General features: G+C 41.6%; 1 protein-coding gene across 1 annotated transcript in view; it reads left to right on the forward strand.

Moving 5' to 3' along the window:
• KALRN (kalirin RhoGEF kinase) overlaps window positions 1-22,916 on the forward strand; it is a 709,132-nt gene that overhangs the window by 625,338 nt on the left and 60,878 nt on the right. Inside the window, 4 exon segments of the mRNA XM_078146745.1 lie at window positions 1,215-1,397; window positions 3,944-4,062; window positions 9,853-9,919; window positions 10,503-10,612. Of these exon segments, the coding sequence (XP_078002871.1) occupies window positions 1,215-1,397; window positions 3,944-4,062; window positions 9,853-9,919; window positions 10,503-10,612 (479 nt within the window).

Here is a 22,916-nt window from a genome sequence, read left to right on the forward strand (position 1 = left end):
AAATAGATGAATGAGTCATTTTAACTTTTTATAAATACCCAAATTGACTATAAAGGACATATGAAGTAAAACACTATTTGCATCCAGAGAGAGAACTGACAAGTAAAAGTATTTATAGAATAATTTTACATAAATATACCTGTTTATGTCTAGTCTAGTAGTAGCCATTTCTAGAGTGGGGCAGGGAAGAAAAAAAGGAAAAAATTAATATGATAACTTTATTATATATATAAAAGGAATAGCTAGTAGTACATAATAGATTTGCCGTTTCATTTTTTTATTATGCTATGTTATGGAGAGGCTTGTTTTATTCCATAAATTAAAAATAAAATACATAAATGTGAAAAAAGAGACTGGGAGATTTCCCAAAGAGACCTTGATTGCAGCAGTTAAAACTCTTGTAAACTTTAAATAAATACAATACTCAAGAGGATCTGCTCCTTGGAATAGACTTAATAAAATGACTTTGTAAACCTAGAATACCCACAAGTTATATTTTTCTTATTTGACTTTTTAAGGTTTTAGTCTTAAGCGGTCTTCTCCTTTGAACTATAGAACTTCAAAAGCTTTCCCCTTCCTCATATTCAGTTGGTTATCATCATCATCATCAAAACTGTTCTGACAACTCAGAAGTCAGCTCTTAATTTTGACTTACTCTTGTTTAGGAAAATCAAGCTGTCAGCTACCCTGGGAAGCAGGTTATATTCTGAGGCAGGAGAGGGTTATTTAAGGCTTATAGAACAGGAGATGGTCACATTGCTAAGATCACCTTCACAATGACAATGTGACAAGGCCCTAACGTTCTTCCTCCTGCCATCATCCCATTGGGGCTGGCATTTCTCCAGCTCTGGTCCTTAGCAACCACTTCTCGCAGATCCCCAAGGCACTACCTTTTGAATCTGATGGTTGATACCTTTCTATCGTGAGAATACACCAATGTGCATCATATTTGAAAAGTTCTAGTCTGTACCATGTCTCTAGTTCTGTAACTTGCCCATGACTTGTGGGAGGGGAAGGACAGGTTTGGATGAGGAGGAAACAGGTTGTCCACCCTGATATACTTCTGATGGAGAGGGATTGCTTCATTTTTGTCTCTGTATCCCAAGACTAATACAGTGCCCGACACATAGTAGGTACTTCATAAATGCTTGTTGCCCACTTGCTTGGTCAAAACTAAATTAATCCTGTACCATGGGATCATCTTTTGGGAGCAGCAAACAAAGGAGAAAGTGAAACTTCTGATTCAACTGGCTGACAGCTTTGTTGAAAAGGGCCACATCCATGCCACTGAGATCAGGAAGTGGGTGACTACAGTAGACAAGCACTATCGGGACTTCTCCCTGAGGATGGGGAAGTACCGCTACTCACTGGAGAAAGCCCTGGGAGTCAACACTGAGGTAGGTGCACAGGGGCTGAATCATCCTTTCCCCTCCCTCTCCATCACTTTCAGTCCTGTCAGTCACTTGTACTACAACAGAATACAAACTATGTTCATGTTGTACTTGGCACCCAAAGGTGAGTTTTCTGACAATCCAGAGCACATTCACAGTGAGTTTTGTAGTAGACAGGATGGATTACATTGAGCCAGACCTACTAATGCATTTGCATAATGGCTGGCCAGGGTTATTGGTGCTTTTTGTGGCTATAGAACAGAACTTTTCTCTGAGCTAAGTTAATTGGTCCCCGTAGGGAATTGGACTTACAATTTTGGTCTCATTAACACGTTACTGTATTCAACTGCTCTAACTGGCAAATTGCTATGGCTCCTGCTGTGGCGGGGGTTGCTCTTGTCAGATGCTATTTGTGTGAGAGTCCTAGAGACTGAAAGTTTAGTTGTTGAAGATATAGGACGTAGTTTATGGGAATTTTAGAAGAGCTATTTGGGAAATGGGAAGATAAAGATGATTCGTATACCATTATTTTAGGCAAGAGACTCATGGAACCAAATTAGGTCTAGAAGCTATAGTTGGGCTAAGTATGGTGGTGCATACTTGTAATCTCTACTGCAGAGGTGGCCGAAGATGGTGGATCACTGGAGCTTGGGGGTTCTGAGCTGTAGTGGATTGAGCCATTGGGTGTCTGCACTAAGTCCAGCATCAATAGGGGGAGCCCCTGGAAAGGGGGGACATAAGTCTACCTAAGGAGGGGTGAACCAACCCAAATCAGAAATGGAGCAGGTCAAAGCTTTCATTCTAATCAGTAGTGGGATTGGGCCTAGGAGTGACCATTGCATTTCCAGCCTGAGCAATATAGTGGAAGGAAGGAAGGAAGGAAGGAAGGAAGGAAGGAAGGAAGGAAGGAAGGAAGGAAGGAAGGAAGGAAGGAAGGAAGGAAGGAAGGAAGGAAGGAAGGAAGGAAGGAAGGAAGGAAGAAAAAAGAAAGGAAGGAAGGGAGGAAGAAAAAAGAAAGGAAGGAAGGGAGGGAGGAGGAAAGGGAAGGAAGGGAGGGAGGAGGAAAGGGAAGGAAGGGAAGGAAGGAGGAAAAGAAAAAAGAGGAGAAGTAGCTATAGGTAATCCAGTAAGCATTGTTGGAGTGGTCGTTGTGATAACTGTTCCATTCAAACAGATCCTCAGCATCATTTCTTACACCAACCCCACTATAAATTCCAGCCTCCTGCAGGAGTAACGTAATAAATAGGAACATAGTGGTTTAGGAGTGAGCAGAGAGATGTGCAGCCCCTTTTCTTCCCTGTCCAGAGTGAGCATCATGTGACTGAAGATGCTAACCTTCCTCCCATCTCTTCTTAGTATCACATATTGTCTCAAAACAAAAGATGTAGGCATCAGCTTTCGATAGAGACAGAGCCCCTAATGCATGGGAAAGCAAGACGAAAAAAATGATGAATAAATAAAGCCAGGGGCTTATAAAGGCAGGATCTCGAGAGCAGAAGACATGGAAATAAATTTCAAAAATGCAGATCTGTCAGCCAGTCATGAGTCTTTGTCACATTTTACTTTCATTTAATTTTAATTTGGTAGTCAAACAAGTCAGCTTAGTTCTCTCATGAGGAATTCTTACAAAAATTAGCCAGAGAAATCAGGGAAATCAAATCTGCTAAAAAGTTTGTAGATCACTTGTATATTCCATTTATCCAGACTCCTTCTGACATTTCTAAGATGAATGACAGATTGGATTATCTATAATTAGGGAGTGGAGCCACCCAATTTCTTCTTATTTTACAGGTTAAGCCTATAATAGGGTGTATTTGAGCTCTTCTCTAAGAATCTCCCTCGTTTGATTACAGAATTTGGCTAGAACTATAGGAAAAGAGTTAAGGGAGGATGAGTATTAGATGGACACTGAGACCTCACTTCACACTGAACAATGTTAAGTGAGGTCAGTTCACCCCCTGACCCAGAGCCAAAGACCAAATGCTAGCTAAAGTGTCTGTATCAGGTAAGAAAAAATTAATATACCCATTAATTGCTTCTTTTTAGCCTTCTGTTCCCAAGGATAAGTATTTATTTATATTTAAGCTTTGCATTGATTACTTCCCCAGGGACATGAGAGTGTATTTGCATTTCCACATGACTAAATTTCACAAACTTTTGTGTTTCATGATCAAGAGGCAGGCTCAACCAAGGTGTCCAGTGCTAATAGCTCTGAGCTTACTCAATCGACTATAGGACATACTTATCAGCCTTAAGAGACAGACATATAATTACTGAATTTGTTCATTTTTTCCTGCTGTGAGCATTCACCTGGGATGCAACTTTTTGTTATGTCAATTTCATGTAGAAAGAAAAGGATTTAAAAAAAACCCAACCTTCCCTTCCATAGGAGCATTTGTGGGTTTGTGGTTTTGATTCTGCTTCATCTTCTCATCTCCTTTCCCTGAAAGGACATCACTCTGGCTGTCTTTCCCTGGCCCACTCCCTTGTATCTTTTGACTGGCCTCTCCCTGAGATGTCCACACAGTGACCTTCAATCCTTCTTTCTATAGGATAACAAGGACCTGGAGCTGGACATCATCCCAGCAAGCCTCTCTGACCGAGAGGTCAAACTACGGGATGCCAACCACGAGGTCAACGAAGAGAAGCGGAAATCAGCTCGAAAGAAAGAGTATGTGCTCTCTGGGCAGCCCCAGCCCTGAAAAGCAGAGACCTCACAATAAGAAGTGTCCCTTTCCTTTATTCCCCATGTCCAGTCAGTCTCCAAGTTGGGACAAAGGATAGAGCACCGGACTTGGAGTCAGGAAGACCTGATTTTAGAGCATACCTCAGATATTTACTAGCTATGTGACCCTGGGCAAGTCACTTCACCTAGGTCTGTCTCAGTTTCCTTATATCAGTAAAAAGAAAAAGAGAGAGAGAGAGAGAGAGAGAGAGAGAGAGAGAGAGAGAGAGAGAGAGAGAGAGAGAGAGAGAGAGAGAGAGAGATTTGGACTTAATGGAAGGTCCCTTCCAGCTCTGATTGCACAATTCTATAAAATGTCTTTCATAGCTATCCATTCCTTTCCATTTCCACTGACATTCATTTATTCAACAAAAATTTATTTTGTTGTTTGCTTATTCTTTTAATATTTTTATTTTTAAAATATTTTATTGGTGTCTTTTATTTTTTAATCATCACAATTTTCCCTGGCATTCCTATACCTCCCCTTCCCAGATAACCATCTCATATAGCAAATGGTATTTTTGTAAAGACAAAAAAGAAAAAGAAAAATAAGAAAAAAATCATCACAATTGGTACATTGATGCAATGTGTAAATCATGTGGACCTCCCACATCCACACAGGAGTGAGATGAGGGTGTCCTCTCATATCTCTTCATTCAAATCATGCTTCAGTGAACATAGATTAAGCTTCACATTTATGTCCTTTCACCTCCTAGTAATGGTCCCATTTCATATTCCCCAATATTCTCATAACAACCCCAGGCAGATAGCATTCTTCTCATGGTCTATGTGTCATCTTTGCTGATGATTCCCAGAGCTCTCTCTCTACTACTGTCCTCACACCTGAGCTCCAGCCCAGGTCTCCATCTGCCTACAAGACATGAATCTATGGGTCATCAAACCCCATATTGTCACCTCAAACTCAATTTGCCTAAAACTCAATTTAACAACTTTCCTCCCCAGTCAGCCACCTTCTGAACTTCCTTTCTTCCAGGTCTCCCAGGCAAGCAGGCTTAAAGCCTTGCAGTCATATTTGATTTATCCCTTCCCTTCCTTAATTATAGCCAGTCCACCATCAAGTTTTGACAATCCTTCCTCTAAAACGTCTCTTGTCCATTCCCACTGCCATTTATTCATTCAGCAAACATTTATTAAACCCCTACTGTGTGCCAGGCATTATTCTAGGTATTGAGGATACAAAGCAAAAAAAAAAAAAATAATAATAATAATAATAATCCCCTCCCTCACAGAGCTTATATTTTGCCAGAACGCCACCATTCTGAACTCCAGGCCCATATCACCTCATTCTTAAATTATTTTAGTCTCCTTCCAATGTTCTCTTTTTCTCCATTCTCTTCTGCACACTGCTGACAGATTCACCTTCTAAAAATAATGCTTTCATCATTTTATCCCCTTCCTGAAAATTTTCAGTGACTCCCCTTTCTATAGGATGATTCAAAAACTCCTTGGTCCGGCCTTCAGGGCTCTCCACATCCTAATTCTAACCTGCCTGTCTACCTAGTCTTATTCCCCGACTCCATCTGGGATGGACTTCTCATTGTCCTAGATATAGGCCTCATGCTGTTATCCAGGCTTAGGAGGTCTCCTTTTCTTTATGCAATTTAAATCCTACTCTCCTTTGAAGTTCAACCCACTTCCTTTGTGCAGCCATCTGGACGACACCAGATGACACTGATTACTCCATTCTCGGAAGTTTTGTAGCACTTACTGTCCATACCATTAACCTGGTACTTAGTGCCTCATATTGCTGTTAGGAAGGGGATAAGGACAATTAGGTAGTCCAGTGGATAGAGCACTAGGCCTGAAGTCAGGAAGGTCAGGGTTCAGTCCCAGACTCAAACACTTCCTACCTCCTGGGCAAGTCACTTAAGCTTTCTGCCTTAGTTTCCTCTACTGTAAAATGGAGAAAATAACAGCACCTACCCCAAAGGTTTGTTGTCAGGATCAAATGAGATAATATTTGTAAATCCCTTAATACAGTGCCTGGCACACTGAAGGTACTTAAATGTTTGTTCCCTTTCCCCTTTCCTATCTTGTCTTTCTCTATCCCTCTGTAATTTTGTTGATATCAGGAACCTGAATGAGGAACTGTCTGAACCAGGGGTGGAGAACTTGTGGCCCTCTAGGTCCTCAGGTGTGGCTTTTAGATTGAGTCCAAGTTTTACAGAACAAATCCTTTTATTAAGGGGCACTGTTCTGTGAAGTTTGGATTCGGTCAAAGAGCTGCACTTGAGGACCTAGAGGGCCACATGCAGCCTCGAGGCTATAGGTTCCCCACCCCCAGACTACCAATGAAAATCATCCCTATCTCTGCAACTTACAGTCTTTTTTTTTAATTTTATTAATTTATTTTGATTTATCAACAATCACTTCCATATGCTTTTGAGTTGAAAATTTTTCTCCCCCTTCCCCCCTCACCCTCCCCAAGACCACACACAATCTGATATAGGCTTTACATTTACATTCCCATTAAACATATTTTCACATTAGTGAAGTTGTAAGTAAAAATTAAAACCAATAGGAGGAACCATCAGAAAGATGAAACAAAACCCAACAGAAGGTAAAAATAAGTGATAGGGATTCGACTTCCATAGTTCTTTCTTTGGATGTGGACAGCATTTTCCATCACAAGGTCTCTGGAGATGTCTTAGATCCTTGTAATGCTGAGAAGGGTTCAGTATAACCATATTAGTCATCGAATAACGTGGCTGTTATTGTGTACAAAGTCCTCTTGGTTCTGCTCACTTCACTCAGCATCAGACCATAGAAGTCTTTCCAGGTCTTTCTGAAGTCAGCCTGTTCATCATTTCTTATAGCACAATAGTATTCCATTACATTCATATACCACAACTTGCTCAGCCATTCCCCAACTGATGGGCATCCTCTCAATTTCCAATTCTTAGCCACCACAAAAAGAGCTGCTATGAATATTTTTGTCCATGTGGGTCCTTTTCCCATTTGTTTGATCTCTTTGGGATATAGCCCTAGAAGTGCTATTGCTGGATCAAAGGGTATGCACATTTTTGTAGCCCTTTGGGCATAGTTCCAAATTGTTCTCCAAAATGGTTGGATCATTTCACAACTCCACCAACAATGTATTAGTGTTCCAATTTTCCCACATCTTCTCCAACAAATATCATTTTCCTGTTTTGTCATGTTGGCCAATCTGATAAGTGTGATGTGGTACCTCAGAGTTGTTTTGATTTGCATTTCTCTAATCAATAATGATTTAGAGCATTTTTTCATATGACTATAGATGGCTTTAATTTCTTCATCTGAGAACTGTCTGTTCATATCCTTTGACCATTTATCAATTGGGGAATGGCTTGTGTGCAACTTAAAGTCTTGCTGCCCTAATACAGATAAAAAAATAACCCCGTGGTGACATTGCTAATGGGTGCTCTCTCTGCTGATGCAGGTTATGAGTCCTGTCTGGTTTAGCCTCATAGCTCTGGAGCTGGAAGAGATCTTAAAGATTGTCTGGGTTGTCTGGGATCACACAGCCAGTGTATGTCAGAGAGAGGGCTTGAGCTCAGGTCCTCCTGGTTCTAAAGCTGGCTCTCTATCCTCTCCCACACTGCCTGTCTTGTATTGTTATTAAAACATTTAAATCCAATTCACCAAATATTTACTAAGCATGTGGGATGAGCAAGGTGCTCTGCTTGGTGCTGGAGGAAGAAAGTTGAGAAAATGGAAGGCCTCCACCCTCAAGTTTATAATAGAGGGCTGGTGGGGAAGTGTATAACCTGTTACATAAACCAGTCTAATTTAAGGTAGAGTGTGATGGAAGTGAATGAGAGATCCAGACAAAGCATTCTAGGAAAACCTCAGGAGAAGCAAGGTGGCTGCTCCTCAACAAGATTATAAGCCACCTTCCTGTCTCAGCAGGGAGGGGGGAGGGGGGAGAGGGATAGAATTTGGAATTTAGAACTTAAAAGAAGTGTTAAAATTGTTTTTACATGTAATTGGGGAAAAAAGAAAATATTATTTTAAATAAATAAATAGCACCCCCAAAAAGATTATAAGCAACTTGAAGGTGAAGATTATGCTTCAGCTTTAGTTTGTGTTGTTCATAACCCCTGGCCCAGTGATTAAGATAAAGTAGCTGCTCAATGAATACATATGGATTTGAGTTAATTGGGAAAATCAAGATCTTGTCCAAGATCATGAAATAGGTCAGGGATAGAACCAGGACTAGATTCCAGTCCTACACACTCCAAGTAGATCATGGAGCATTTCAGAAAGGCAAGGGAAGAACTCATCCTCTCCCTAATCATCATCATCATCATCATCATCATCATCACATTTTAGATTTCCATAGGACTTTATCATTTACAAATAATTCCCATTTGTTTTCTCATTCAGTCTCCCAGTGAGATAGTCTAGGCTGTTATAGTATCCCCATAATGCAGACGGAGAGACTGATAATCAGAACAGTTAAGGGTTTTGTATAGGGTCATATAGCTAGTAAGTGGGAGAGCCAGGGCTGGAATCTAGATTTGTTTGAGAAGCAACATGTAATTGTGGCTACAGTGCTGGACCTGGAGTCAGAAAGACCGGGTTCAAATCTGTGACCTTGGCAAGTCACTAGTTTCCTCCTCTGTAAAATGAAGTATTGTGCAAAGTGGTTTCTAAGATCCCTCTCAAGCTCTGTATTTCTGATTCTGTGATCTGAATCCCAATCCAGTGTTCATTCCTGGTTGCCAGGTTACTCTCTACCTTCTCAGCAGTGGGACCTTGGAAAGGAAGGGAAGGTACATAATGATAGGCTGGTTCCAGCAGGAAGGAAAACTCCCTTCCATCCAGGCAAATGCATAATTGTGCCCAGGAATAGATACAATGGGGTATGTTTTAATGAAGAAGATGTCATCATGGGATTAGACTGTGAGGCTGCCACTGAGACCTATGGAGTATTGCAACAGCTTAGGAGGAAAGGAGGTTTTGAGGAGTGCAGTCAAAGGCAGACAAAGGCGGTCAAAGGGGAAGCTTGGAGCTGTCAAGGGGTTTCAGGCATTCTCCTTAGTGTTACTAGGCAGATAGGGGAGGGCAGGAATGGTGGCAGGACTCCATCTCGTCTTCTACTTAATAGATCAGCACCAGAAAGGACTCTAAATGCAGAAAAGGAAAAAAGCACATTTTCCCCACCTCCATTTTATCCTCCCTGTCCTCCAGCACCTCATTGTGTCGTGGTGGGGAACCCTGGATTCCAAAAGGTCATAACAATAGAGGAAGGTTCTTTCAAGCCCTGCCAAATCAGAAGGGTTTCTGTTATGGTCCCGGGGATGAAACATCATCCTAGGACCATCCTAGCTCAGTTCAGAGAAGCTGATCACCAGGTTAGTCACTGGGTGATGCATCCATTATTCACAGCATCTTGTGAAGACCTCCTCATCAAGAAGCATGTAGTGGAATCTGTGCTAAAATTGGAAACATAGGACCTGGGTTCAAATCCCAACTCTGCCACTTATTATATGACAAGGTCTGCAGTCACGGAACTAGTTAATGATAGCACTGGGTCTAAGACCTAGACCTTTTTTGCCTCCCAGTCCAGGGCAATTTATGGCTATATCATTCTGTGACTCTGAGTTTTGAGCCAAGTTTTAAGTAGGAGAATGAATATTGATGGAGAGGACCAAGGAAGATAATCAAAAAATGGTGTCATTGCATTCGTGTGTATGGATGACTTACTGGAAGACCGTATGTTTTTTCTTCCAGGTTCATCATGGCAGAACTCCTCCAGACAGAAAAGGCATATGTAAGAGATTTACATGAGTGCTTAGAGGTAAGTCTGAGTGACTTGCTTAGTGAGGAAGTACTTACTGTAAGTGACTTCCAGCCTTGTCAGAAAGATGGCATCCTTGACAGTGGTCCAGCATTTTAGAAAGTGCAGAACTCAAGAGGGAAGCAGAGAATAAAAAATATATATCTCAAGGAAGATACTCCTAGGGCCAGAAGAATCATATGAGATCATAAAGTTCTTTGATAAGAGAAATTCAAAAATTGCTCACAGATTGAGTCTATACCTGTCAAGTAAAGTGGAAAATTAAAGTAATTATCTAGATAATTCATGTTTCAAAACAAAACACTTATCTCCCACTGGTCATTTAGTAATCAAGTTAACATGGGTTGGTGAGGGGGTGGAGTGTGTTTCTTCTGGAATCTCACTTCATTTCACCTGAGATAGTTTGGGATGATTTAGCATATTCAGCTTTGATTTTCTTCCCACTTTGTTTACTCTCTTATCTGTGTACTTAATTTTACATTTCCCAGTCTGGGCCTTGAGCCAGAAAGTTGGAGGGCCTGTCTGTTCTTGTTTGCATTTTCACATGGCTGTACCAGTTTTGAATCCTGTTGGTGTCTTCCAGACATACCTGTGGGAAATGACAAGTGGCGTGGAGGAGATCCCCCCGGGGATTCTTAACAAAGAACACATCATCTTTGGCAACATCCAGGAGATCTACGATTTTCATAACAAGTAGGTTGGTGGAGGATTTCAGGGGAGCTCACTGGGAGCATTGATCATAGAGCTGGAAGGGAACTCAGAAGCCATATAGTCCAACCTCCCCATTTTACAGATGAGGAAACTGAGGCATGTGGACATTAAGTGAGTTGGCCAAGATCATACATAGAGTAAGTATCACAGACAGGAAAGGTGCACAGGTCCTTTGCCTCCAGAACCAATGCTGTTTCTACTGTTCAATAGAGGTCCCCAACTAGCAGAATCTAGTAGATCTCTTCAGAATCTGATATTGGAAAAGACTTGAGATATCACATCATCCAGAACATACTTGAAGTAGGAATCCCTTTTATAAGATACCAAACAAGTGATTATCTAACCTTAGCTTAAAGATATCTAGTGATAGAGAACAAATAACCTCTTGGAAGTAGCCCATTTCCACTTTTCTCAAGGTCCCTAAGGAAATTAGTCAATTATCCAGTCTTTACTAAGGGACTATGGTGTACCCAGCCTGAAAGTACTATAAGCTAGATATCAGGAGAAGACTGGTAGAGACTCTGTCCATAAGATAGGGTTTAACTGAGGAGACAAGATCAGCAAATTGCTTTACAGGCTAGAGCTCCAAGGCATTTGTTGCCACCATGCCTCCTACTCATCACACACCCTTCTCTAAAATCTGCCAGGATCTTCAATAGATGAGGAGAACTTAACTGTCAAAAGTGTCCCCTTCTCATGCCCCTACTCAGTTATTTCAATATCAGCATCAAGCAAACACACTGTAAACTCAAGGCTTTGGGCAACAAAAGATAGATCTTCCTATCAAAAATTTCTGAAGTTATCTGCGGGGGATTCTCTCCTTGTACCCTAATTTGATTAAGAAGATCCTGTGTAGCCGAGGGAAAAGGGTAGTAACCCAATTTCTGCAGCCCAAATATCTCCTCCTTCATTCTCCAAAATGCACCCAGTCAACTAAGGTTAAGGCAGTAGTTACCACGTATCTTCTAAAAAGCTAATATTGCCCTCTAAGTTTCTGAAAGTCAAAAGAAGTATTTCTAAGGAGCATAAGATACTTAACTGTGAAACAGACACCCTCTTTATTGATGGAGAGAACAAATATTCTTAGTTATATGGAAATATATACAGGAGAACAAATATACATAGTTACATGGAAAACCCACAGAACTTGAAAAAACACAAAAGGGCTAAATTTTGATTGTTACTGTTCTCTCCTGGAAAGCCCAGAGATCCAGTTTTAGTGCTATTAGGATATGACTTAGAGTGAGCCCTAGGATCCCAGTCTTGGCTGGTAATTATGGTTCCAGAACTGGAAAGAGGGGAAGGGAAGGATCCACGCAAACCAGAAAAGAAGATAGCCAGAGAACAGAGCATGGCAGAAACCTATCTGACATGGTGAGCCCAATCAGACCAGTAGGACCCCTGAGCAGAAGTTCTATGTATGAAAGGAAGGGAGAATGCCCAGTGTCTCCCAAATTACTCATTATCAAAAAAGCAAAATTTTCCAGGTGAATTATGAATAAAGTCATAGTTCCCCATTGAGATAAAATGGTCCTTGGCCAATTCTATCAAAACCATTCAGCCATTTTTTTTAAGTCTTTAGACAAGTAAAGTCACATCAGTTTCTTTCTCCCTCCAAGACTGAAACCTCCATGACTGGGTGAGGGAGGAGGACTGAAGAAAATTTCTGCCTTGTGAGGTCTCTCTGGAATAGTTGACCTCAAACACCCAAAACTTCTCATCTGCCTTTTAAAACCCACCCACATAATTCCAAGCTGGAAATCAGGAACTGCTTGAAGAAAACCAATTCACCTGCCAGTCCAAATGATCTAGCCTGCACTTCATGGAGGAGGCTAAGACTAGAAGCCAAGTACTTTGCTAATTTGCCCATTTGTTTAAAGAAATTTTCTACCACTACCTGTATATAGGTGCTGAAAACAGCATTATACATAGGTTGCAAATGAGTCCTAATCATTTTAAATGGTGCTGTAGCTACCATATTGAAAAGTGGTTATCAAAAATGACATTTTGCCTCTCTCACAAGAATCTGCCCTCAAAAGCAATAGGAAGTTTGTCAAGGAATTCAATAGGAAAACTGTCAAGCATCAAAATTTCTATGAAAATGAAAAATTCAGCATGCAAAAACAAAGTTTCTCATTTTGGTAGAAAGGCTTAAATAAAATGATCCTAAGACTTTACAGTCACCTCCATCACCATTTTTTCTGAGTATAACTCAAGTGTGTCATTCTTTTATCAAGAAGAGCATCAGTGAAAGAGACTGAGTTTTAGTATTAAACACAAGAAGATCAGTCCTTTTTTCCTTTTCACATTTTGTTCACTGCTTTTAACTCCACGTGTGGCCCTTGGAAAGTCATTTTGCCTTACTGGGGACTCAGTTTCATCATCTGTAAAATAGAGTTGGGCTCATGATCTCAAAAGTCCCTTTCAGGATCTTATAACCTGGTAATCAAATTCAAGAACATATGTAGAATAAATTAATGAATAAAAGACATTTAGTAAACACTTAATATGGGCCAAACACTATGCTAAACACTGGGGTTATAAATAAGCAAGGAAGACAGTCCTGCCCTCAAGGAGCTTCTATTCTACTGGAGAAAAGCCATAAAGAGAGAGAACTACAAAGGGAGAGAGGTAAATGTGTATGGTGGCATGGTTTGGAAATCATCTGAAAGTGATGTGGAAGCCCAGATTTAGGTTGCTATTGCTCAGTTGTCCAGGCACATCCCACTCTACATGACCACGTGGACATTGTCCATGGGGTTTTCTTGGCAAAGATCCTGCAGTGGTTTGCCGTTTCCTTCTCCAGTGTGTCCACATTTTACGCATAAGGACCTGAGTCAAATAGAGGTTAAGTGACTTGACCAGGGTCACACAGCTGGTGAGTGTCTGAGGCTGGATTTCAACTCAGATCTTCTTGACTTTAGGCCTGGTGCTCTATCCACTGGGCCACCTAGCTGTCCCTGGATTGGGGTAAGACAAGGCAAAAATCTCACCTATTGGAGCCCAGAGTCTCAGGAGTGGAGTCTAGGTTCTGGTGGGAGGAGTTGCCGAGGATGGCCAGAATGTAGGAGGCGTGGTTTGGAAATAGGGAAGTGACAAAGAAGAGTGTATCATTAGCATCTCCTATGTCCTCTTTCCATAATATCCAACAAGTGAATTCTATCTGGTCTCTTAAACATGGTATCCCCATTAGGCCCAAGTTAAATTTTAGGAAAGTGTTTTCACAGTATAGCTTATATTACACATGTCATACTTTCAGAAGTATATAATGTTGGTTAAGGACCTGCATGCACCCAAAATATTCTTTATTTTTACTAAATTTGAATGCTAGCAATTGCTGGCAACCAATTTTTAGCCTGAAATGTTTGAAAACACGGAGGAAATGAGTCAGTCTGGACAGTGTCATCTTTCCAGAGCCATCAGGTGTCAGATCTGGGAGAGACTTAAGAAATCATCTGGTCCAATCCCTTATAGAGGAGGAAACAGACCCAGGGAAATAACATGGCTTGCCAGAGATCATGTAGGAACTAAGTGGCAGAGTCGGAAGTCAAGTCTGAAGCCCCTACTATGTGCAGTGCACTGTGCTAAGTGCTGGGAATACAGAAGAAAGGCAAAATCAGTCCCTCCCCCCAAGGAACTCAGTTTAATGGGAGAGACAGCATGAGAGGCCGAATGAGGATATACCAGCAAACTCTGTCCAGGATGAACTGAAGATAATCACAGAGAGAAGGTGCTAGCATTAACTCCAATCCTAGTACTGTTTCCAAACCCTCTCCTCTGAGTTGTCAATATTGTTGTGATTTTGAATTAAGCCTGATTAATGTATGACGTTGGCCACCAACTGCAGAATGCGTCCACCTATCTTTTCCATAACCACTTCCTGGTCCCCAACCTTTAGAGCAATGACTTTTGATGGATTGAAGGAGCATCTGTGACAGTCCTTTCGGTGTTAGGATAAAAGGAAGTCCAGGAGCTAATGGGCTTCCAGATCTAGAATTCGCGATTTTATGTAGTCAAACTGGAACCTTTCCCCCTCAGAGAGGAGACCATGGGCCATCCATCCCTCGGGAGCCCCAGGCTCTCTAAAAGGACTAAATCTGAGTAACCTTCACTGTAGTCCTAAGAATACACCTACTGATATCATATCCAGGCATTTATTTGCCTGAGGTGTTGCCAACTGCTGGTCTTGTCCTGTGGAGCTATTCACCCATTTGTAGCCCCAGAGCACAGAAACATATGTGCTTCTACTGTTCACCTCTGCATTCTTTCAGATATAACAGGGTCCAGCACAAAAAGGCAGACAGCAAAGTTTATCTTCATTGTCTCCAGCCTGTTCTTCCTTTGCCGTTTGGCTTGCTAATTTGGTAGCAGCCCTCCCCTGCCCTTGCTTCAGGCACCCAGTACTCTGCAACAAATCAGTACTCTGCAACAAATAGGTACCATGGCTTAGTGGATAGACAGTCAGTCTCTGAGCCAGGAAGACCTGAGTTCAAATTCTGCCTCAGATCCATACTGACTTTGTGACCACTGGGAAAGTCACAACCTCTCAGTGCTATAGAAGCATCTCTCTAAGGCTGTCTTGTCACTGGACCCAGATGGCTTGGGAGGAGAGGGTGAGGCTGGTGACTTCCCACAGCCCTGCCTCACTTAAATCCGATTCCCTTGTAAGTCAAGAGATCTCCTTCCTGACACCATTGGTCCTCTATGAGAACAAAGGGCAAACGATAACAAACAAGGCTATACATTTTAAAGAAGGCACTAACTTGTATTGGTGGAGGGAGTTCTCTATACAGATGAATCACAAACCCAGGGTCTATCCCTATCCCACCCACTTAAAACAAAAAAAAAGGATCTAGTAGAGCAGTAATTTATACTTGTGGATTGATTACTATCAGCTCTGTGGTGTAGTGGGTAAAGTACTGGACTTGGAATTGGGAAAATGTGAATTCAAATCATGCCTCAGTTTCCTCTTCTGTAAAATGGAGATAATAATCACACCTACCTACCTTACAGAGTTGTGAGGATCAAAGGAGATGGCATATGTGATGTGCTTTACAAACTTTAAAGCACTAGATAAATGCTAGCTATTATTATTCATTGTTATTAGTGGTATTAATAATAATGACAGTAACAATGACTGAGCCTGGAGTCAAAATGATCCAAGTTCAAATCCTGCCTCAGACATTTAATAGCTGTGTGATGATACAGGGGAAGTCACTTAACTGCTCTCTGCCTCAGTTTCCTCAATTGTAAAATGAGGGTAATAGCAGTACCTACCTCCCAGGTAGGTTGTGAGAATTAAATGAGCTATTTGTAAAATATTTAGCACAATGCCTGACATACAGTAAGCACTTAATAAATGCTTGTTTCCTTCTTTCTACTAATTCTTACTTAGAGCCCCTTTTCTTTAATTTTAGATTGAAAAACTTTGTTATAACACTACCCCCACTCAAAAAAAAGGAAGAAGAAATTCCAGGCATCAGTGGGCAAGTAGGCAAGATTCTATATTGTCACTAAGTCCTTGCAAAACCGCTAAAAGAAATGGCCCATCATCTTCCCCTGGGGGGGGAGAAAGATTTTTGGTTTGACCTGCATAAAAGTAGTCCTGCTCATACATGTTTACATCAGTTTCCCGCCATTCAAGCCTGCTTGCCAAGCAGCACAGTCACGATTGAATATGCAAATCACTAACTCCATTAAATTAACATGTACATTTGATTTCTTCTAACTCTAAACTCTGCACAAAGCCATTCAGTCTCAGTTTGGTATTGCATGGGTAGTGTAAGCCATCCACTTCTAACCTTAGCCAGTCTACAGGGAACACTGATTGAGGCACCCTTCACTAAATGGCGGGAGTTGAAGTTTATTTCTTATGCTTAGAGGTTAGGAATGAGCAGCACCAGTAAAGTGTGAGGCCCTCGTAGCAGATAGAGGTCCCTGAGCCTCTACTGATTCCACCCTGCCCAGCAGCCTGGGCGTGAAGGAGTCTGGTGTGAGCAGATGGGAGGGAGCCAGAGGGCACTGAGCCCTCTGGCTTTAAGCCTGGGGCATGCAGACTGGGGCCAAGCAGTTTTGAAGCTCTGCTTCCTGACTGAACAGAAATTCAAATGAATCATTGTGAGCTCCCTAAGTGACTGCTATGTGTTGGCAATCTCTGCTGAACACCCCCCACCAGCCTCCAGTCTCTTCAGTCTCTTTGGCCATTTAGTCAGTCTTAAGCATATTTTTTTATTCTACCAGAACTGGGCATTGAGGGAGAACAGTAAGGGAAAACAAAATGGGACCAGTCTGGTAGAGTTCCTTTTCTTCAAGTAGCTCCTTTAGACTCAAGCTGTCCGTGGTTTAAAGACCCAGCTCCACATTAGAGACACATCATCATCATCATCATCATCATGGCCACCATTTATGTAATATGTTAAGATCCACAAGTTGCTTTGCATTGTGTTATCTCATTTGAACCTCGTAACAACTCTGTGAGTTAGGTACTGTTATTATCCCCATTTTATGGATGGGGAAACTGAGGCTAAGATCAGGGTCACTCAATATCTGAGGCAGGATTTCTTTCTTTTCTTCTTTCTTTACTTCTTTCCTTCCATCTTTCTTTCTTTTTCTTTTGGCAGTCAGGGTTAAATGACTTGCCTAGAGTGCTAGTAAGTGTCTGAGATCAGATTTGCAACTCAGATCCTCCTGACTCCAGGGCTGATGCTCTATCCACTGTGCCACCTAGCTGCCCCCTAAAGCAGGATCTCAACTGTCTCTTAAGTTCACTGTACCACCTAGCTACGTCTGACAAGCATTTATTAAGTACCTGCTATGTGACAGGTACTTTGCTAGGTACTGGGGATAGAGAAACAAAACAAAACATGAAGCTCAGGTTTTAGTTCTGAGGCATGCAGTGGGAATGTGAGACATCTTCCTCTTCAGAGTATATAACAAGCCAGATCTTAAACTGTTGAAACAGCACTGATTCAGAGAACTGTGGAATTCTAGAAGGGAAGGAACTTTTGTTGTTGTTGAGTCATTTCAGTCGTGTCTGACTCTTTGTGACCCCACTTGGGGTTTTCTTGGCAAAGATACTGGAGCGGTTTGCCGCTTCCTTCTCCGGCTCATTTTACAGATGAGGAAACTGAGGCAAACAAGGTTAAGTAACATGCCCAAAGTCACACGGCTAGTAAATGTCTGAGGCCGGATTTGAACTCATGAAGATGAGTCTTCCTGATGCCAGTCCCAGAACTCTATCCACTGTACCACCTGGCTGTTCAAGGGAGTGGCCTTAGAGGTCATATAATCTAATCTTTCTCTCAAAGCAGAAATCCCTTCTATAATATCTCTGACAAAGCCATCCAACTTGAATTTGAATATCCCAAATTAGAAGACCATTCACTCCCAATCACCCTCTCCCAGATTCCTGCCTCACACAAGGCTGTCTATTCCATTGCTGCCAAAAGTTCTTCCTCCTTAACTTGAGCAGAAAACTGTGAGCCTTTAACCTTCACTCAATGATCCTAGTCCTACATTTAGGAGACACATGAAATATGTCTACAAACCTCTTCCATCTGATACTTTTTAAGGACTTGAAAATGCTAGTGTGCTCACACTAACTCTTCTCCACAATAAACAGCCCTGGTTCCTTCAAAAAAACACCATCTCTATATATGTCACTCTTCTAGTTTCCCCCTATTCAGACTCTAGTTTGTAAATGTCTACTTTGTAGTTTCAACAACGAAGCTTCAAAGTGAACTCCCAATATGGTCGTATTTCTTCTGACAAAGCTTATAAAACATTTGCATCAGACAGTGTCAAAGTAAGTTTCTTTGTCCGGGGCACTATGCAAGATTGGGAGGAAACACTCTCCTACTGCCAAAGTATTTGAATGAGATATTGTCTCATAGTTATTGGATATGTCAGTGACATCTCTTAAGTCTTAATAATTCTCTAAGAGCCTTATATATAACTGTCTGTTCTGGAAGGAAAAAAAATTATACTTACTCCTATCCTATGCTCAATTCATCTACTCTAGATATTAAGTATAATTTTTCATATAAATGAGATTCTTAAGAAGTAGACTAGAAAGTAGCTAGAAAAACTAAATTTAAATGTTCTACAATCTGCAATTAATCTCATGAACAAAGAGGTACTTCTATTCATACTTAACCACATTTGCCCAAAGAAGGCCAAGATGATATTGATCAGACTTACTTTTATTTTCAAATGAAGAAGTAAATTCTAATGTTACCAGTGATCCAAATTCAGAGTTAGAAGGTGATGATCACTTTGAATGATGGACCCAGGTCCCTGATCAGATATGAAGCCCGACCTCTAGGCATAAGCCAGAGTTGAATGAAAACTTAGGAATTTTCTAAATGATAATATAGAACTCAGAGTCACACCCCCTCGCCCCTTCTGAATGGTGCCCCAGGTTTGAGGTACATATTCTGTGGGTAAAACCATCAAAATCACAATTCACAAGCCCCAATGATTGTGGTCATTTTCCCAGCCACCCGAAGGACACAGTTCAAAGCAAAATATATTTAACAAAAATGGCAAGGCAAGATAAGGGACAGAAAAGAGTCCCCTTCCATATACACAAGGGAATTTTCTCCCACAGGTCACCACACCAATAATGGGGAGAGAGAGGGAAACATGGATGTTGGGGAACATGTGTTGAGTAACACATCTGGCCAGGTTATACACATCCTTCTATTGCTAGGGCAACTCATGGCTCTTAGGCTGCAGAATCACCCATGTCCCTTGATGAGCAGCTCTACTTCTTGCTGGCCCCAGGCTTTTCAGGCTTGTCTTCTGTCATGCTTTCAGTTAGAAAATTCCTTTCAATCTCCATCATGCCCAGGGTCATTAATTGGTATTCCTTCAAAATATCCAAGGGAGGGGCAGCTAGGTGGCACAGGGGATAGAGCAGTGGCCCTGGAGTCAGGAGGACCAGAGCTCAACTCCGCTCTGTAACCTCCTCTTTTGTCATACATGCCTGCTTTTGTTACACATTCCTGCCAGCAACAAAATCACTCATCTTTACACAAGAACTTGGTGTTAGACCTCGTGGGGATGCCTGATTTTTCATTTCACTGCAAGAGTCACTGTATTGGGGAGAATAGGGTGCTGTGAGGTTTGGATACAAAAGGGGGAACAGGTGATGCCTTGTACAGCCGATGAGAGGCTCATCGGGACCCACCTGCTGCGTTGCTAGGGCCGCAGGAACTGAGTTAGAAGTTCGTTATTTCAGCTGCAGCTACCCAGAATTTTTAAGTATGTTGACAGAAGGAACAGAACTTGTATATCATTTTTTCAGATTGACTTGTAAATGGTGATGAGTGGGGAAAAAAAAGCTGGAAAGAATGGGTGGTGAAAATAGGCAACAAGGCCCAGCTAAGCTAACAGCAGGGCCCAGGCGGGGTTGCCAACCTTTGGTTCTTTCTCTCCATGTGTCTTGGGTTCTACTGGTGGTTCCCTCATAGACAACAGCTGTGAAGAGCTTCACTTTGCAGTGGGGTTTTGACAGGAAGCTTCTAATTACCAATCAAAGGCACATGAGCAAACTAGCCCCCATCAGGAGCAAAGAGAGGAAGGTATTTATGAGGCTTCCTGGGGGACTCATGGGAACAGAAAAACAATACAGAATTGGGGAAGGAGGAAAACTAAAATCTGGTCAGCTGGATGGGGGAGAGCTTCCAAAGTAAGGCTAGCAATTGAAATCCAAGATAAATAAGAAGATAGTAAGAGAATACCTAGCAGTTGAGGTGATCAAGCCCAGGCGATCGAGCTATATCCTGGGGTGAGAGAACTACAGTACCAAAAACATCTGTCAGATGGGAATGCTGAGGCACTATTAGTGACATTCTGAAAGGTCCTGGAGAGTGGGAGAATGGCTGCAGGCCTGGAAAATGGCAAATGGTCTCATTTTCAAGAAAGGAAAGAAGGTGGGATTTTGATGTTGCATCTTGGTAAACTCCCAGAACATATTTGTGAGCATTTAGAAAGGAAAACATCAAACACTAAGAGCCAATGTGGCTTTATGAAGCATAGATGACCATTCTGGGGGTGGGTATTAGTCGAGGGAGCAACTACGTGGTACAGTGGGTAAAACATGGGGCCTGGAGTCAAGAGGACTCATCTTCCTTAGTTCAAATCTGGCCTCAGACACTTGTTAGCTGTGTGGCCCTGGGCAAGTCACTTAACCCTGTTTGTCTCAGTTTCCTCATCTGTAAAATGAGCTGGAGTAGGAACAGCAAACCACTCCACTATCTTTACCAAGGGGGTCTTGAAGAGTCAGACACAGGGTAGCTAGGTGGTACAGTGGAAAGAATATTAACCCTGGAGACAGGTGGACCTGAGTTCAAATCTGGCCTGAGACATTTGCTATCTTTGTGACTCTGGGCAAGTCACTTAATCGGATTGCCTCCTCCCCAAAAAAGAGTAGGACGTGACTGAAAAACAACTGGACAACAACAATAATATTAACTGAGGAAGGGATTCTTATTCAGGTAGAGGTTTGACTGGGTGGCCTCTGAAATTCAGATTACATATTTTGGCTAGTTTGGGAGGTTCATGGGTGATGACACCATGATTTGTGATGTTCTGGAGCCAACATTCAACACACCCCAGAATTAGAAGTATGGAACAATGATGACAACCTAGACCCACCTGATTATATTATCTGAGGAAATGCCATGTTTGGTACAAGCCAAAAAGGATCTTACTCCTAGTCTCTAATACCCAGAAAAGGAGTTCAGCAGCAAGCCCTGGGGTGTAACATTGAGAAGCACAAAAATAAATACCAGGGACTTGTTAAAAGTATATACTCTCCTCTACATGTGTTTTTGGGATAGCTTAACAAGTATGAAATGGCAAGGGAAGGCCCACCTTGTGGCAAACAGCAAATTTCATGCTGTTATATTTAATGTGTGTTTAGTTCTGTCACTGACATTAGTGAGGTAAAAACCGAAAATAGGACTGCCTGAGCTCATCATGAAACACTATTCCACTCAGACCTTTGTTTTATGGCCAAATTAAAGTTTCACAGTGAATTTCATGCACTGAAGTCTCCGTTTACATGGAGATTTTGATACTTGTCAACTTTCATAATGCATACATAAGCAAGAGTTAATGTCATAAAGAAATTTAGAGGCCATCCAATCCAATCTCCTTATTTTACAGATGAGGAAACTGAGGCCCAGAGAGTTTAAATGACCTCAAAGTTCACACAGCTAGAAGGTTTCAAACCCAGCTCTTTTAACTCCAAATTCAGTCTACTTTCTCCCAAAGCCCCTGCAAACAATTTTTTTGTTTTGGGATGGGTTTGGGGTCTTTTTGGCAATCCTTTTTTCAGCATGGTAGCCAAATTTAACTTGAAATGATCATTTCATTGTCCCTTAGAATGCTGTTCTCAGCACCTATATCAGGTTCCAATTCTTTTGGAATCATTTCCACTATTTGCTAAGGGGCAGCATGGGATAGTGGACAGAGAACTGGCCTTGTAGCCAGGAAGACCTGGATTCAAGTGCTACCTCTGACACGTATTGGCTCTGTGACCTTGGGCAAATAACTTGACTTCTCCAGTGCTCTAGGAAACTTCCTAAGGCAATAAATTGCAGAGAAGGTGCCAACCTGCATTGGTAGAGGGAGTTTCCTCTTTTGGAAGTTCTGCAAACAAATGAAATCACAGGTCTGGTTCTGCCACTCTGTCTCTGTTTCCTTTTTTTGGAGGGGGGGAAGAAATTGGAGTTAGGTAACTTGGTCAAGGTCACACAGCTAGTAAGTGTCTGGGGCTAGATTTGAATTCAGGTCCTCCTGACTCCAGTCGTGGTGCTCTATCCACTGTACCACATAATTGACCCTCTATTTTCTAAAACTAAGTTTAAGATAACTACGCTAACTACCCTGAAGTTGTATGACAAGTAGAGAAGGAAATTCCAATGAGGTCAGAGGTCCTGTTGGTGATGATTTAAGTTCTAAGAAAATTGAAGATTTAGGCTAAAATTTAAAATTGCATTATGCTTTCAATTCCATTCTATAAATGTTTATTAAGCATTTACTCTGTATAAAGCACTCTGCTAGGTTGTAGGGATACAAAGATAGACATGATATAGGCCCTAGTTTCATACTAAGAGCAGCTTGATGCATAGAATGTAGTGAGCCAAGTTCTACCAGGCTCTATAATCATTAGGAATTGAGAGATTGTTCCATCCGAAGACACTCATTGGGTTATCATTATTATTGCTCATCACATCAACTGGTAGGTAGGACAAGCATTATTATCCCCATTTTAGAG

Source organism: Phascolarctos cinereus, unplaced genomic scaffold (assembly GCF_003287225.1).
Source record: "Phascolarctos cinereus isolate Bilbo 61053 unplaced genomic scaffold, phaCin_HiC Scaffold_726;HRSCAF=1367, whole genome shotgun sequence".
NCBI lineage: Eukaryota > Metazoa > Chordata > Mammalia > Diprotodontia > Phascolarctidae > Phascolarctos > Phascolarctos cinereus.